General features: G+C 41.2%; 1 protein-coding gene across 3 annotated transcripts in view; it reads right to left on the bottom strand.

Annotated features, from left to right (window-relative positions):
- The window catches only part of PCNX2 (pecanex 2), a 311410-nt gene that overhangs the window by 265282 nt on the left and 30275 nt on the right, over positions 1-15853 (bottom strand). For all 3 annotated transcript variants that reach the window (XR_015156551.1, XM_086381075.1, XM_086381076.1), the window contains exons 6-8: positions 8536-8683; positions 8265-8410; positions 4813-4906 (exon numbers count right to left, since the gene is read on the bottom strand). Coding sequence is in view for 2 of the 3 variants with exons in the window: in XM_086381075.1 (XP_086237201.1) it covers positions 4813-4906; positions 8265-8410; positions 8536-8683 (388 nt within the window). In the remaining variant the exon portion in view is untranslated. The remainder of the gene's footprint in view (positions 1-4812; positions 4907-8264; positions 8411-8535; positions 8684-15853) is intronic.

The following is a 15853-nucleotide window of genomic DNA, read 5'->3' as shown; positions in this document are numbered from 1 at the left end:
CGACCTCGTAGATGGCAGCCCACCAGGCTCCTCCAACCTTGGGATTCTCCAGGCAAGAACGCTGGAGTGGGTTGCCATTTCCTTACCCAATGCATGAAAGTGAAAAGTGAAAGTGAAGTCGCTCAGTCGTGTCTGACTCTTCGTGACCCCATGGACTGCAGCCTACCAGGCTCTTCCGTCCATGGGATTTTCCAGGCAAGAGTACTGGAGTGGGGTGCCATTGCCTTCTCCAAATAAGACCTAGTGCAACTAAATAAATACATAAATTCTTTTTGAAAACAACAACAAATTAAACCAGCCTGTTTGCTTTCATCCTAAAGATAGTGAAAGTGTTAGTCAGTCAGTGTGTCTGACTCTCTGCAACCCTATGGACTGTAACCCACCAGGCTCCTCTGTCCATGGAATTCTCCAGGCAAGAATACTGGAGTGGGTTGGTCATTCCCTTCTCCAGGTGATCTTCCCAACCCAGAGATCGAACCCAGGTCTCCCTCATTGTAGGCAGATTCTTTATAGCCTGAGCCACCCAGGAAGCCCTGCTCTCATCCTATCTTACCACAATTTTTCATTCATACAAGCAGTTCAAAAATACCCAAGCCATCACTACACCACACACATCCACAAAAGCCAAGTCTGATTACAAATCCAAAGAAATTAGCCTCCCACATGTGGGTGGCACAGCTTTTAACATCTCTTAGCCTGGGGAGGAGTGTGAGACTGTTGAAATAGTCACCCTAAGGCTGTCAGACAGCAGCTGAAATCCAGAAGATCATCTGACTCTACATAGGACTGAGCCATTTTTTCTGAGCATGAATTAAACAAATGGCAGTCCCATGAGTGCTTTTCCAGCATCCCCCCAGGAACACCTTCAATGCTATAATTTTGCTAAGTGAAGTGACCAGAGTTTTGTGCTCAAGCATCAAACAAGAAGCACCACACACCTCCTGTGCCCAAATGGGCCACTGAATGGCCATAACATTCCAGAACAAAGTCCCTTCGAAAGGACCAACTTATCTCAAAGAGTAGACAGTACAGAGGACATGTATATTCTCAAATAATAAAATGGCATCCACTCCAGTATTCTTACCTGGGAAGTCCCGTGGACAGAAGAGCCTGGCAGGCTACAGTCCAAGGGGTCACAAAGAGTCAGACATGACTGGGCAGCCAAGCACACATACATATAATAGCAGACATGTATATTATTTTATCTTTAAGCACAAGAAAGAGATGATGTGCATGACTGTGGGCCATTCTTTCTTAGAACTCTTAAGACTGATGCCCTGTCAAACTACCTTAGGAAAAAGCAGATAATCAAAGACTTAGAACGTAGCATGTAGGAGAATTTCCCTTGTGGTCCAGTGGTTCAGACGTCACCTTCCAATGCAGGAGGTGAGAGTTCGATCCCTGGTCAAGGAGCTAAGACCCCACACGCTTTGTGGCCACAAAACCAAAGCATAAAACAGAAGAAATATTGTAACAAATTCAATAAAGACTTTTAAATGGTCCACATTAAAAAAAATCTTTAAAAATAGAAAAAAGAACATCGCACGTAGGGCTGGGGGACCAAGACCTTGTCCGTCAGAATGTTCACATACAAAAAATGTAAGAGACAACGAGGAACGTTTCTTTAAAAGAAGGTTGCTTTTATAAACTCGATCATCACTCTCTTTAAAGAAGGACAGTCATTAATTTACTTGCATTTTACCAGAAGGAGAGTCCTCAGGGATCATTTGTCCATTTCTGCTGCCCAGCATCCATGCACCGTGGGGCTTCCCAGGGGGCACTCGTACTAGTGGTAAAGAACCCACCTGCCAATCCAGGAGACTCAAGAGATGCACGTTCAACCCCTGGGTCTGGAAGATGCCCTGGAGAGTAGGAAATGGCAACCCACTCCAGTATCCTCCCTGGTAAATCCCATGGACAGAGGGGCCTGGTGGGCTACGTCTATGGAGTCGCAAAGAGTCCAACACAATTGAGCAACTAAGCACATGTCCACGCACTCTGCTCCAGTTTTCCCTCTGAAGAGAACTCCTGTACGTTCTCAAAGGGAACCTGGCATTCCAGCTCTGTGCATGTACTTAGACCCAAGCCAAGTACCTGCCTTGGTGGCTGGGCTCAGGGTCCACGGCCCGTGAGAATGAAGGAGTCACAGTTTATGGGGAAGAAATATGTTATCTCCAGTGGACTTGAATGAGAGAAGACATAAGATGTGGGGCTACTGAAGCACCTGTTCTTTTAGTATCAGAGCATTTTATTTACTTTTAGTCACAAGGCATGTGGGACCCTAGTTCCCCAACCAGGGATTGAACTTGTACCCACTGTGTTGAAAACACAGGGTCTCAACCACAGGGCCAGCAGGGAAGACCCTGCAGCCATCTTTTGACTGTCAGGGTGAGGCGTTTGAGAGTGATGTCAAAAAGAGCAACAGGAAGGTGATGGGAGAAGCAGAAACCACACACTTGAAGCCATCTACCCAAGACAGCTCCATTACATGGCCCCTAAACTCGCATTTTGGTGAAGGCTGCTGGACTTGGATTTCTCTCATGGGTAACAGAAAGGGTCTAACTGTTCATGTACATGGAAAGGCAGATCTAGGAAAGGACTGACATTTTGAGACACTGCTAAGCCACAGGGCTTCACAGGAAAACACAACTGGTGTCCCCTAAAACTCCAGCAGGGCCAAAACCTACCCTCGCCAAAATCTCTCACCAAGAGTAAATGCTCTACGGCAATCCTTAGCCTCAACAGGTCTCGAAATGGAGGAGGAGCAGTGATTAAACAGAAAAGAGCTCTAGCTGAGGAAGACACACAGAGGCAACAAAAGCAAACAAGAGTTGGAGGGAAATTAATGAGGAGAGAGAAATCAAGGGGAGAAGGTGAGTTAATGGTATCTCTCAATGAGGTATGATCCAAGGAATGGGGCTTACTGAAAACCCTATCAACACGCTTTTTAATTCTTATCTGCACACTGTGTATTTTTAGTGTTTTAAGGCTCTGGATAGGTGGTCTTATTCTACCTGCCATTACCAGCAAAAGGCAGTTCAAATATTTTCCTCGGGGAAAGTGAAGCCCATTTATCAGGAAAACAAAAATTAAAAAGCTTTGCAAATCTACTTGGGGATAAAATAAGAGGCTTGTACTTGTTCCAAATACAGCTTAAAAACACTACAGCTTTCAACTGAGGATTGTAGGGTAACAGGACAGCTTCTCAAGCTGTGTTCTCATGTAATTAAATATTTCATCTGAAGAAAGCTGCCACCTTAGATGACTGAACTCATCAAATCATTGCCACAAAATATCCTGGAGGCTGGAGCCAAGATGGGGTGGCATACCTGTCTCTCCTCATGGGTCTCCATTGGCAAACACCACTTTGCATGCTTTTTGGCTGAAGAATGAGAATTTTGTGTTGTTTGTTTTGATTGAAAAGTGGGTACCAAGGGAGATAAGGAACAGTGGAAGGCAGGTGGGTGATGGAGACTATTCCTGTCTCCCCCCAGGACTCACTCTGGACCCGAGCAGGCTGCTTTGGGGCTGGGACCCAGGTGGGGTTGTGTGGCCGTGAATACTGCTGTGGTCAGCCACAGCAGCCGTCAGATCTACCATGACGGCTGACACCAGTACTCCTGAGCAGGTGAGAAGCAGTAGGAATGGCAAAAGAACACCCTGAAAGGCTGGCACATGGCAGAATCCCACCTGAAGGCCAGACTGCAGGGACGAGGACAGACTTTGTTCTAGGTATACTAGAGGCTCACCTTGAACTTCCCACGCACAGCTGGTAAGGAAACTTTGACCTCAGGAAGGAACACTGCACCCTAGAAACTAGGAGTAGAGCTCCTGTAACTCCCTTTACACTCTCCAGACATGAAGTCTAAGGCATTTCAGTGACATCACAAAAGTCTTCCATAAACCCTCAAAAAGGTATACAGCTCTAGAGAAATGTATATGAAAAATGTACTCTCACTCAGAGCAAGCCACTGAGGCATGACCCTATGGATTATCCTCAAAGAATCTTGAAGTCCAGGATGAAGGATGAACTCAATCCACAACTGAGAAGACTTATAGCTTGCCTAATGTCACGTATTAATCCACATGTGTTTTGGACGTGCAAGTGAATTCCGTATCAACATAATGAACATGATTAAGAAAGTTACTCAACACACTCAGAAGGAGAACAGAAAAGATGTTTAGACCATCTACCAGCAAAAGAGTCTGCCTCATCCATACAGATGAAAACTAACCATTTCTCTAGTTCATTCCTTGAGACGGATTTCATAATACATCCTCAGACGGCATCAATGCCTTCCCCATATCATTTACACAGGATTCCACTCTATTCATACCAACATGCTATATTTATTTTTGGAAGTGGCTACTATGAAGGTATAATGGACTTCCCTGGTGGCTCAGATGGTAAAAGCATCTGCCTGCAATGCGGGAGACCCGGGTTCGATCCCTGGGTTGGGAAGAGCCCCTTGGAGAAGGAAATGGCAACCCACTCCAGTATTCTTGCCTGGAAAATCCCATGGACAGACAGAGGAGCCTGGTGTGCTACAGTCCATGGGATTGCAAAGTCGGACATGAGTGAGCAACTTCACTCTCACTATGAAGGTGGTTCCATTTATTTTTTATTATTCTACAATATCTGGTTTTCTTTTTCTTTTGCATGAGACCCACATGCTTTCATGCCCACAGATGGATTAACACATTCATTTGACACCAGGATCCTCACTTCATTTACAGTCAGAGTAAGTTGCATGGAAGTTGCTGGGGGCAGTGACACGACACCTCCCCAACCTGAAAACAAGCCCTACTTACCCAGCATGAGAGAAGCCTTCATAATTTGATGGCTGATGCTGGAAAGGGCCTTCTTTCTGATTTCCAGACTTTAAATAACAGGATTTAATCTCCCCTGCAAAAGTTCAGCAAAGAACATTACACAACTGCTTGTATATGATCATTTCTGTGGATACTTTTTTCAAGTTAGAGGGAACTAATTTTGGATGATTTTAATAATAATTGTTGGTAATCTAAGTCCATTCTTTGTATTTCTCCATAGAAGGAAAATCTGAGGCATCACTATAATAATATGCTTAGACAAGTTGGACTTAGTCACTTTTTTTTCATTGAAGTATAGTTGATTCACAATGTTGTGTTAGTTTCAGGTGTGCAGCAAAGCAATTCCATTATACATATACATCTACATTCTTTTTCAGAGTCTTTTCCATTGTAGGTTATTACAGGATACTGAATATAGTTCCTAATGCTATAGAGTAGGTCCTTGTTTATTTATTTTATATATAATATATAATAATATACACAATATAACATTATAACACATAATATATCATTTATTTACGTATAAATACATTTATTATATATAATAAATATATTTATATATAATAATTTTATATAATCATATAAATATAATTTACATATAATTATATAATATATAATGTTTTATATGTAATTTAATTTATATTTTATATATATATAATATATAATAGTATATCTTTTAGTTCCAAATCCCTAGTATATCCCTCCCTGCTTTCCCCTTTGGTAAGCATAAGTTTGTTTTCTACCTCTATGAGTCTGTTTCTGCTTTCTAAGTATGTTCACTTGTATCCATTTTTTTAGATCCCACATATAAGTGATATCACATGACTCAGTTACTTATCACTTAATTGCTTTTCATCGATTAATTTGCACCATCTCTAATCTTCTTCTAATACATTCTTTTCAATGCATTTTTTGGTATATTCTCTTCATGTGTCAGGATGATCTGCGCATGCTGTAACTGGGGGTTTGTCTTGTTCTGGTATCATGCACAAAAAGAGGCTTATTAAATGCATGGTTTTGATAAGTGGGCCACATGGGGCCATCCCTACCTTTGAATTTGCAGATAAGCACTGGCATAGCTGCTGACTGGGGTGTCAGCCTGGTAATGAGGGAAAGCACGAGATGGAATTAATTTAGCCTGCTAAAGTGGTTCAGGGTATTGAGGTGTGAAAATCAGTTCACTTTGTAAATGTAAACGGCTTCTCCCCAGAAGAGGTTTTAACTGTACTTTCTTCAGGTGACAGGGGAGCATCATTAGCCTTGTCTGTTAGGAGTAGTTGCAAGGCATTCCACAGTGCCTGACCTCAACTCGAAGGCTGTCCCACCAAGCAAAGCACAGACAGTGACAACCACAGCCCCTCTGGAGGCTTGGACAAAGGTGATAATGTTGTTCTTTATAACATAAAAGTCTCTTTGTATTTCTACAGATGCAAAAGCACTTCAAACTATAAATTACTGGTCTATAGAGAGACGGTAACACATAATTTATTATCCAAGCCAGGATCTATTTGTAAGTAGAATGTGCGTGCAAGGGTGTGAAGTCATTTCAATCATGTTGGACCCTGTGGACCGTGGCCCACCAGGCTCCTCTGTCCACTGGATTTGCCAGGCAAGAATACTGGAGTGGGTGGCCACGCCCTCCTCTAGGGGATCTTCCCAACCCAGGCATCAAACCCACATCTCCTGTATTGGCAGGCAGGTTCTTAACCACTAGCACCACCTGGGAAGCCCTTGACAGTAGACTAATCAAGTATTAATTAATCTTTAAAAAATTTAACCCAAGACTCAACCTAGAAAACCTAGGATCTATATCTCTTAATCAAAGGAACCTTGAACTTGCCACTTAATGATTTTTTCTTTCTTTCTCCCTTCCTTTCTCTCTTTTTCTATTACTTTTAATCTTTTTGTAACAAGGCATTAAAGATATATCAAAGTCAGATTTCAGCATATATGCAATAAATATTTATTAGGTGCTGGACATTACATTCCTGAAATTTACAATTGTGAAAATGGGGAGAATGTCAGTAATCAAATTATTATAAGGCAATAAACATCGGGCTTCCCCAGTGGTTCAACAGTAAAGAATCTGCCTGCAAGGCAGGAGACTCAGGAGACGTGGGTTTGATCCCTGGGTAGGGAAGATCCCCTGGAGTAGGAAATGGCAAACCACTCCAGTGTTCTTGCCTGGAAAATCCATGAACAAAGGAATCTGGCACGCTGTGGCCCATGGGGTCACAAAGAGTCAGACACAATCGAAGCAACTGAGCACTCAATAAACAACTAGAAGCTGTAATAGTCTCAAAGAAGGAAAGGGATAGAGTGTTGAGAGAGCAAAAGCACAGATGAAATTTATTAAGCCTGGGATATCCAGGAAAGGTTTTCCTGAAGAATCTTCTTTAGAATAGAGATCTGAAGGATAAATGGCACAATGCAGGCATAGGGGCGTGGTATACGCAAAGGCCCTGAGGCAGAGGGTGCACAGCCTGTCCAAAGAACATTAACTGTGAGCAGTCAGCACGAAGCCTTCCTGTTTCAAAGTCTAATACAGGGATTCCCTGCTTTTCAAAAGTTTGCTTTATGCACTTCACTTTTTACAAAAGATCGACCTTAGTACCTATTTTGCTAACTGAAAGAAATTCGGAAATGAGTTCTGCTTCTAAAAGGCTTAAAGTAAAAACAGCATTCAGTCTTTGTCCTGCAGTGAGCTATAGAGCCAGCTCACACCCTAAGCAGTAAGAGTAGCATCACCGGGCTCCCACCCAGCATCTCAGCATCAAACCATCATGGCTTTGAATTGGGAGCATCTGTGTATTATACTCAGAGAAGGCAATGGCACCCCAATCCAGTACTCTTGCCTGGAAATTCCCATGGACGGAGGACCCTGGTAGAGTCAGGCACAACTGAGCTACTTCACTTTCACTTTTCACTTTCATGCATTGGAAAAGGAAATGGCAACCCACTCCAGTATTCTTGCCTGGAGAATCCCAGGGACAAAGGAGCCTAGTGGGCTGCCGTCTATGGGGTCGCACAGAGTCGGACACAACTGAAGCGACTTAGCAGCAGCAGCAGCAGTGTATTATACCGATGCATTTTATGCATCCCTGGATAACTGCTTCTTCACTTGACCGGTTTCATGGAAGACAAATTTTCCACGGACTGGGTAGGGGGTGGTTTCAGGATGATTCAAGGGCATTATATTTGTTGTGCACTTTATTTCTGTTAATATTACATCAGATCCACCTCAGATCATCAGGCATTAGATCCCAGAGGCTGAGGAGTTTACATCATTTTAGTTTAGGAAGGGTCTCATAGGACCTTTCTACTTTCAGATGGCTGGTAAACCTGTCCTCAGGCTAAGAGACCACATAGGACTTGAGAAAGCTGCCAGCTTCCCCCCTCCACCTCATGAGTAAAGAGCTCTAAAGACTTACCATGTTCATCGATGAAGACATGCATCGCATCCACGGACATCTCATCTTGCACCGATGTTTCAGGCCCACTTATGACTTGTAGCACAGAACTGTCTTGTTGGGAAGTCACCCTGTAGATTATTTGCCTTTGTCTATTGCCCTGGAAACTTAACACATATAAAGGTTTCAAAAATGATGCGGAACACCTCTTTATCCTTAACAAAGCATTAAAAGAAGTAGCCAGTGAATGAGACTGTACCAGCACAAAGTTATATGAGTAAGTTATCCTTACAGGGTTGGGATCTTGGCAGGTTCCGTGAGCCCAGGGCTGGTGCTGGTGTGGTCTTGACTTTGCACGTCTGGTTTTCCTTGTTTGGCAATGGGTCCACTGGGTTTCTCACTTTCCAGGATTTCTTCCTTTTTCTCCTGGGAGCAGTTATCTGAAAAACACTGCTTTATGTATTAACATAATACTTAGTAAGAAATTGGGAGAAGGCAATGGCACCCCACTCCAGTACTCTTGCCTGGAAAATCCCATGGACAGAGGAGCCTGGTGGGCTGCAGTCCATGGGGTCGCTAAGAGTCAGACACGACTGAGCAACTTCACTTTCACTTTTTACTTTCCTGCATTGGAGAAGGAAATGGCAACCCACTCCAGTGTTCTTGCCTGGAGAATCCCAGGGACGGGGGAGCCTGGTGGGCTGCAGTCCATGGGGTCGCACAGAGTCAGACACGACTGAAGCGACTTAGCAGCAGCAGCAGTAGTAAGAAATTAAGGTGGAAATGAGTGGAGGTAAGTTACCAAGCTGAAGTAAAAATAAATAGAAAAATGTAAATAGCTTCAATGAGGACTTCCCTCGTGGTCCAATGGTTAAGACTTCACCTTCCAATTCAGGGGACGTGGGTTTGATCTCTGGTCAGGGAACTAAGATACCACATGTTGCAGAGCAACTAAGCCTGCACGCCACAGCTAGAGAAGCCAGTGTCCCACAACTACTGAAACTCATGTCTAAAGACACACATCAAAGGTCACAATGTCAAGGTCATTTTGACCTTTTCAAGGTCACAATGTCTTCTGTATTCCTATGACCAAAGCTGCCAATAGCTATGTTCTTCTGCGTAAATGTCTGCCTGAGAGAAGAACATGATTGTGTGGTTTGAACGTACAGGCTATTTCAAGGAGTGACATTCAGAAAGCCCACCAAGATCTGCCTTAAAAAGTAAAATGACGCTAGCTTCCCTGGGGTCTGAATCCCATCACCATGTATAAAACAAAGGTTTTCATCCTTAGACTTGAAGTAATTAGAGAAACATTGCTGGCTTCCATGTGAGTCCTGAAGAAAAATATTCCCAGTGCATCTGTGAAACGATTAGAATTGCTTTGGTACAAAAACGTTTGCATTTCATTTGACAGCTTGTCAAGATAGAAGTTTTCACAGTTTTCAAGAAACACATCTGTGAAAAAGTGCTATCATAACAAATAGCTTTAGCCAGTGATCATGTCACATAAAAACTGCAGCGAGGCATGTTTAGACAGCTCTATCTGCTAACACTACGTGTATGTGGACTCCTTCATTCATGTTGCTTTTAATACCTTAGTCTCTCCTTCTCTTAATTGGGCACATAAGATATGCCAACCTATGGGCTACTTTGGGGCTTCTCTGATGGCTCGGTGGTAAAGAACCCTCCTGCCAAGACAGGAGATGCGGGTTCAGTCCCTGGGTTGGGAAGATCTCTTGGAGAAGGAAATGGCAACCCACTCCAGTATTCCTGCCTGGGAAATCTCATGGGCAGAGGGGTCTGGCAAGCTACAGTCCATGGGGTCGCAAAAGAGCTGGACGCGACTTGGCGACCAAACAACAACAATGGCTACTTTTCTCCTTTTCCCTTTAAAAATACACACGTAAAGGAATTTCAGTGTCTAAAAATAGCACAAGTGAATGGCATATAATTTAAAACTAGAGAAAAGGGAAAAAATCTTAAATTACTCCTAACCCCACCATGCTGATTCAGGAGCCAATATGATAGATATCACACTGGAGTTTTCTTTTAGACATTTTTTTTTCAAAAATAAAGTCATAATTTAGATGTTGTTTTATAACTATTCTACTTTTCTTAAATTATTACAAATATTTAATGATATATATTTCTACATCATCCAAAAATGGAAGTTATCTTACATTAATACAGTATAATTTACTAAACTAAATAGAAAAGCTATAAAACAGTTTTTGGTGTTGGGTTTTTTTGGATATGCTGCAGGCACATGGGATCTTAGTTCTTTGTCCAGTGATCGAACCCATGTCTCCTGTGTTGTGGAGGCATGGAATCTTAAAAACTGGACCACCAGGGAAGTCCCCAAAAGCAGATATTGTTTTATAACTGTTTTACTTCTATAACTGTTCTACTTATCTTAAAGTACTATTAATATTTAATGACAGGAGATATTCTTCTGCATCATCCCCAAATGGAAACTAAATAATATTATATTAAAATAGTATAATTTATTAAACTAGACTCCTATTCTTATAAATTTAGTGTTCCTATTTTTCTATACTGCAGATATTAATAATTCTTCAATAACCATCTCCACATGCATTCATGATTATTTGCTTAGAAAGTCTAGGAGAAATTGAATATACAAATAGACAATAGCCATATAATATATACACAAATAGAACTCTGACCCACAATCTACACAATCTCAGAAAAATAATCCATTAGCTACAGTAACCAGCCCAGGAAACTAACATACTATGTACAAGTCACACTTGTCGGATATCAGACCACTATTTCTAGCAAACGACTCAGGAAGCCAAATAATAACTCCTGCAACAATCAGCCCAAAATGGACAGGAATTGATTAATAACTGAGAGCTTTCCTAATTTTTATCCCTGCTTCCAATTGCAGAAATCCAACCAATCAGAGGAAGCCAAATATGCTCTTTTAACCAATCATGTTTTTGCCTTTTTATACTGCTCATGGGGTTCTTCAGGCAAGAATACTGGAGTGGGTTGCCATTTTCTCCCCCTTGATAAAGGACAGAAATGGTAAGGACCTAACAAACAGAAGAGATTAAGAGGTGGCAAGAATACACATAACTATACAAGAAATGTATACATGAAACTACACAAGAAAGGTCTCAATGACCCAGATAACCACGATGATGCAGTCACTCACCTAGAACTGGACACCCTGAAGTGTGAAGTCAAGCGGGCCTTAGGAAGCATACTATGAACAAAGCTAGTGGAGATGATGGAATTCCAGCTAGACTATTTAAAATCCTAAAAGATGATGATGTGAAAATGCTGCAAATTTGTGAATATGGCAGCGAATTTGGAAAACTCAGCAATGGCCACATGACTGGAAAAGGTCAGTTTTCATTCCTACCACAAAGAAAGGCAATGCCAAAGAATGTTCAAACTATCATATAATTGTGCTGATTTCACATGTTAGCATGATTATGCTCAAAATCTTCAAGCTAGGCTTCAGCAGTATGTGAACTGAGAACTTTCAGATGTAAAGCTGGATTTCAAAATGGCAAAGGAGCCAGAGATCAAATTGCAAACCTTTGTTGGATCACGGGAAAAGCAAGGGAATTAAAAAAAAATCTATTTCTGCTTCATTGACTACACTAAAGCCTTTGACTGTGTGGATTACAACAAACTGGAAAATTCTTAAAGAGATAGGACTACCAGACCACCTTACCTGTCTCCTGAGAAACCTTATGCAGGTCAAGAAGCAATAGTTAGAACTGGACATGGAACAACTGGTGGAAAATTGAGAAAGGAGTACAATAAGGCTGTATATTTTCACCCTTCTTAGACTTCCCTGGTGGCTCAGATGGTAAAGCGTCTGCCTACCATGTGGGAGACCCAGGTTCAGTCCCTGGGTCGGGAAGATCTCCTGGAAAAGGAAATGGCAACCCACTCCAGTACTCTTGCCTGGAAAATCCCATGGATGGAGGAACCTGGTAGACTATAGTCCATGGGGTCACAAAGAGTCAGACACGACTGAGCGACTTCACTTATTTAACTTATATGCAGAATACATAATGCAAAATGCAAGGTTGGAGGAATCACAAGCTGGAATCAAGATTGCCAAGAGAAATATTAACAATCTCAGATATGCAGATGATACCACTATATGGCAGAAAGTGAAGAGGAACTAAAGAGCCTCTTGATAAGGCTGAAATAGAGAGTGAAAAAGCTGGCTTGAAACTCAACATTCAAAAAACTAAGATCACGGCATCTTGTCCCATCACTTCATGGCTCCAAAATCACTGTAGATGGTAACTGTAGCCATGAAAGTGAAAGACACTTGCTTCTTGGAGGGAAAGCTATGACAAATCTAGACAGCATATTAAAAAGCAGAGACCTCACTTTGCCAAAAAATGTCCGTATAGTCAAAGCTGTTTTTTCCAGTAGTCACGTATGGATGTGAAAGTTGGACCATTTAGAAGGCTGAGCACTGAGGAATAGATGGTTTCAAATTGTGGTGTTGGAGAAGACTCTTGAGAGTCCCTTGGACTGCAAGGAGATCAAACCAGTCAATCCTGAAGGAAATCAACCCTGAATATTTATTGTTGATGCTAAAGCTGAAGCTCCAAGACTTTGGCCACCTGATGCAAAGAGTCAATTCATTGGAAAAGACCCTGATGCTGGGAAAGATTGAGAGCAGGAGAAGAGGGCAGCAGGGGATGAGATGGTTAGATAGCATCACTGGCTCAATGGACAAGAATTTGAGCAAACTCCAGGAGATAGTGAAGGACAGAGAAGCCTAGCATGCTGCAGTCCAGGGGGTCACAAGGAGGTGGACAGGACCTAGTGACAACGACAATAATAAACTAATCACATCAAATGCTATAATCCCGCCTCCAGCTTCCCCAGGCCAATAGCTTCCAATCACACCTGGAATCTTCCTTTTTTCCACTACAAAGCTTTCTTCTCTGCCTGCCTCAGAGTTTCTGCCAGAATGCTGGTGTTGGACTCTTTTGTAGCAAGCACTAAATAATAGCCTTACTTTTTCTCAATTGAGCAGTTTTTATTACCACAAAATAAAATAAAGCAGTATCAAAACAAAACAGAAACATGATTTTGAAGGCTGTTGGTAAGTATGTGGGTTTCTATCGCCTCAAATTCTAGAATATCCCCAAGACCTAAAGATAATCCTAAAGGCCTTTGTGGAGGCAACCTGGGTTGGAAATAAGAGTACCGTAAAGAGCACTGGATAACTACATATAAAAGAATGAGATTAGAATATTTCCTCATACCAGATACAAAAACTAAACTCAAAATGAGTTAAAGACCTAAATATAATATCAGAAACCAAAAAAACTCCTAGAAGAAAACATAAGGCAAAGCACTCTTTGACATAAACTGCAGAATTACTGTTTGCATCTGTTTCCTAAGGCAAAGAAAACAAAAGCAAAAATTTTTTTAAATGGGACATAATTAAATTTAAAAGCTTTTGTACAACAAAGAAAACCATCATCAAAATAAGCAGACAACCTAATGATTGGGAGAAAATACTTGCAAATGATATGACTGACAAGGAGTTAATATCAAAATATATGAACAGCTCATACAAATCAATAACAAAAAACAATCAACCCGATTAAAAAGCGAGCAAAAGATCTGAATGGGCATTTTTCAAAAAAAGACATACAGATGGCCAACAGGCACATCAAGATGGCCAACTAATCACTGAGAAATGCAAATCAAAACCACAATGAGATATCACCTCACATCTGTCAGAATGGCCATCATCAAAAAGTCCACAAATAAGAAATGTTGGTGAGGATGTAGAAAAAAAGGGATGGTGGTAGGAATGCAAACTGGTACAGCCACTATGGATTATGGAAGTTCATCAGAAAACTGAACATAGAATCCCCATATGACCTAGGAATCCCATCCCTGGGTATTTATCTGAAGAAAATAAGCACACTAATTCAAATAATACATGCACCCCAATATTCAAAGCAGTATTATCTACAATAGCCAAGATACATAAGAAGTCTATGTGTCCATCAACAGATGAATGGATAAAAAAGATATAGTATAAGTATTTACAATGGAATATTACTCAGCCATAAAATGGAATGAAATTTTGCCATCTGCAACAACATGGACTTGGAATTATTATGTTTCGTGAAGTCAAGAAAGACAAATATCGTAGGTTATCATATACATATGCAATCTAAAAAATAAAGCAAACTAGTGAATATAACAAATAGAAATAACGCAGATGTAGAGAGCACACTAGTGATTATTAGTGGGGAGAGAGAAGACAGGGATAAGGGATAAGAGGTACAAACTACTACAATTAAAATAAATAAGCTACAAGGATATATTGTACAGCACAGGAAATATAGCTAATATTTTATAACTTTAAATGAATACAATCTTTAAAAATTGTGAATCATTGTTATATAATCCTGAAACACATATAGGATTGTACATCAACTATATTTCAATTTAAAAAATAAAGGAGGAGAATAAATTACAGGACAAGAAGAGCAAATGTTTGGTAGTTTTTAAAAAATAAATTAGGAAAAAACCTCTGACCCTTCCTGGAATAGACATATAATCCACTCCAACTTCCCCCTCCCTATTGTACCTACAAGTTCTCAATAGCCAAACCTGTTCCTGTCCCAACAACCAAGCCTGATTCTTTCCAAAGAAAACCTCATAGCATCCACACCTCTTTGCACACCCTAGATTTCCAATTCAACCCCATTCTGATTAAATATGGCTGGCTGAAAAGTTGAAGAGCAGAAACGTAAGCAGACAGATTAAATAAACCTCACATAATAGCCAGAGGGGAAACTCAGAACAGACGGCTGAAATTGATCAAGTATTAAGACTTTTAACATATTTTCCTAACTGAATCATCACAGTAAATCTGTAACATATTATTATTCCTGCTTCCCTGAAGAAACTGTGACTCAGATGGATATGGTGAATGGCCCAACCTCACCCAGCTGGCACTGAAAAACCAAAATTTGGCCCTGGGCTGTTCAAGTTTCAAAGCCAGGATCTGTCCACCCTACTCATAGCTCCCCAAGAAGACACACATTGCTGGCTCAGCACTACCCACTACAGTAGCCACATGTGGCTACTTAAATAAAGTAAAATTCAATAAAATTAAAAACTGTATTTTTGCACAATCCCCATTTCAAGTATTTAATAGCTACATGTGGCCAGTAGTCCCTGGTGGTGGCAGATACAGGACACTTCCATCACTGAAGAAAGTTCCACCAGACAATGCTGGCCTAGATCCATGAATCTTTATACTAACTGGAGGGTAAGCAATCCAAAAGATGCTTACTCATTGGAAGGAAAGTTATGACCAACCCAGATAGCATATTCAAAAGCAGAGACATTACTTTGCCAACAAAGGTCCGTCTAGTCAAGGCTATGGTTTTTCCTGTGGTCATGTATGGCTGTGAGAGTTGGACTGTGAAGAAAGCTGAGTGCCGAAGAATTGATGCTTTTGAACTGTGGTGTTGGAGAAGACTCTTGAGAGTCCCTTGGACTGCAAGGAGATCCAACCAGTCCATTCTGAAGGAGATCAGTCCTGGGTGTTCTTTGGAAGGAATGATGCTAAA

Source organism: Bos grunniens, chromosome 28 (genome assembly GCF_055505025.1).
Source record: "Bos grunniens cultivar Pamir isolate PY7600 chromosome 28, Bosgru_T2T1.0, whole genome shotgun sequence".
Taxonomy (NCBI): Eukaryota; Metazoa; Chordata; class Mammalia; order Artiodactyla; family Bovidae; genus Bos; species Bos grunniens.
Note: the sequence above shows the minus strand (reverse complement) of the source record. Positions and strands in the feature narration are given on the sequence as shown.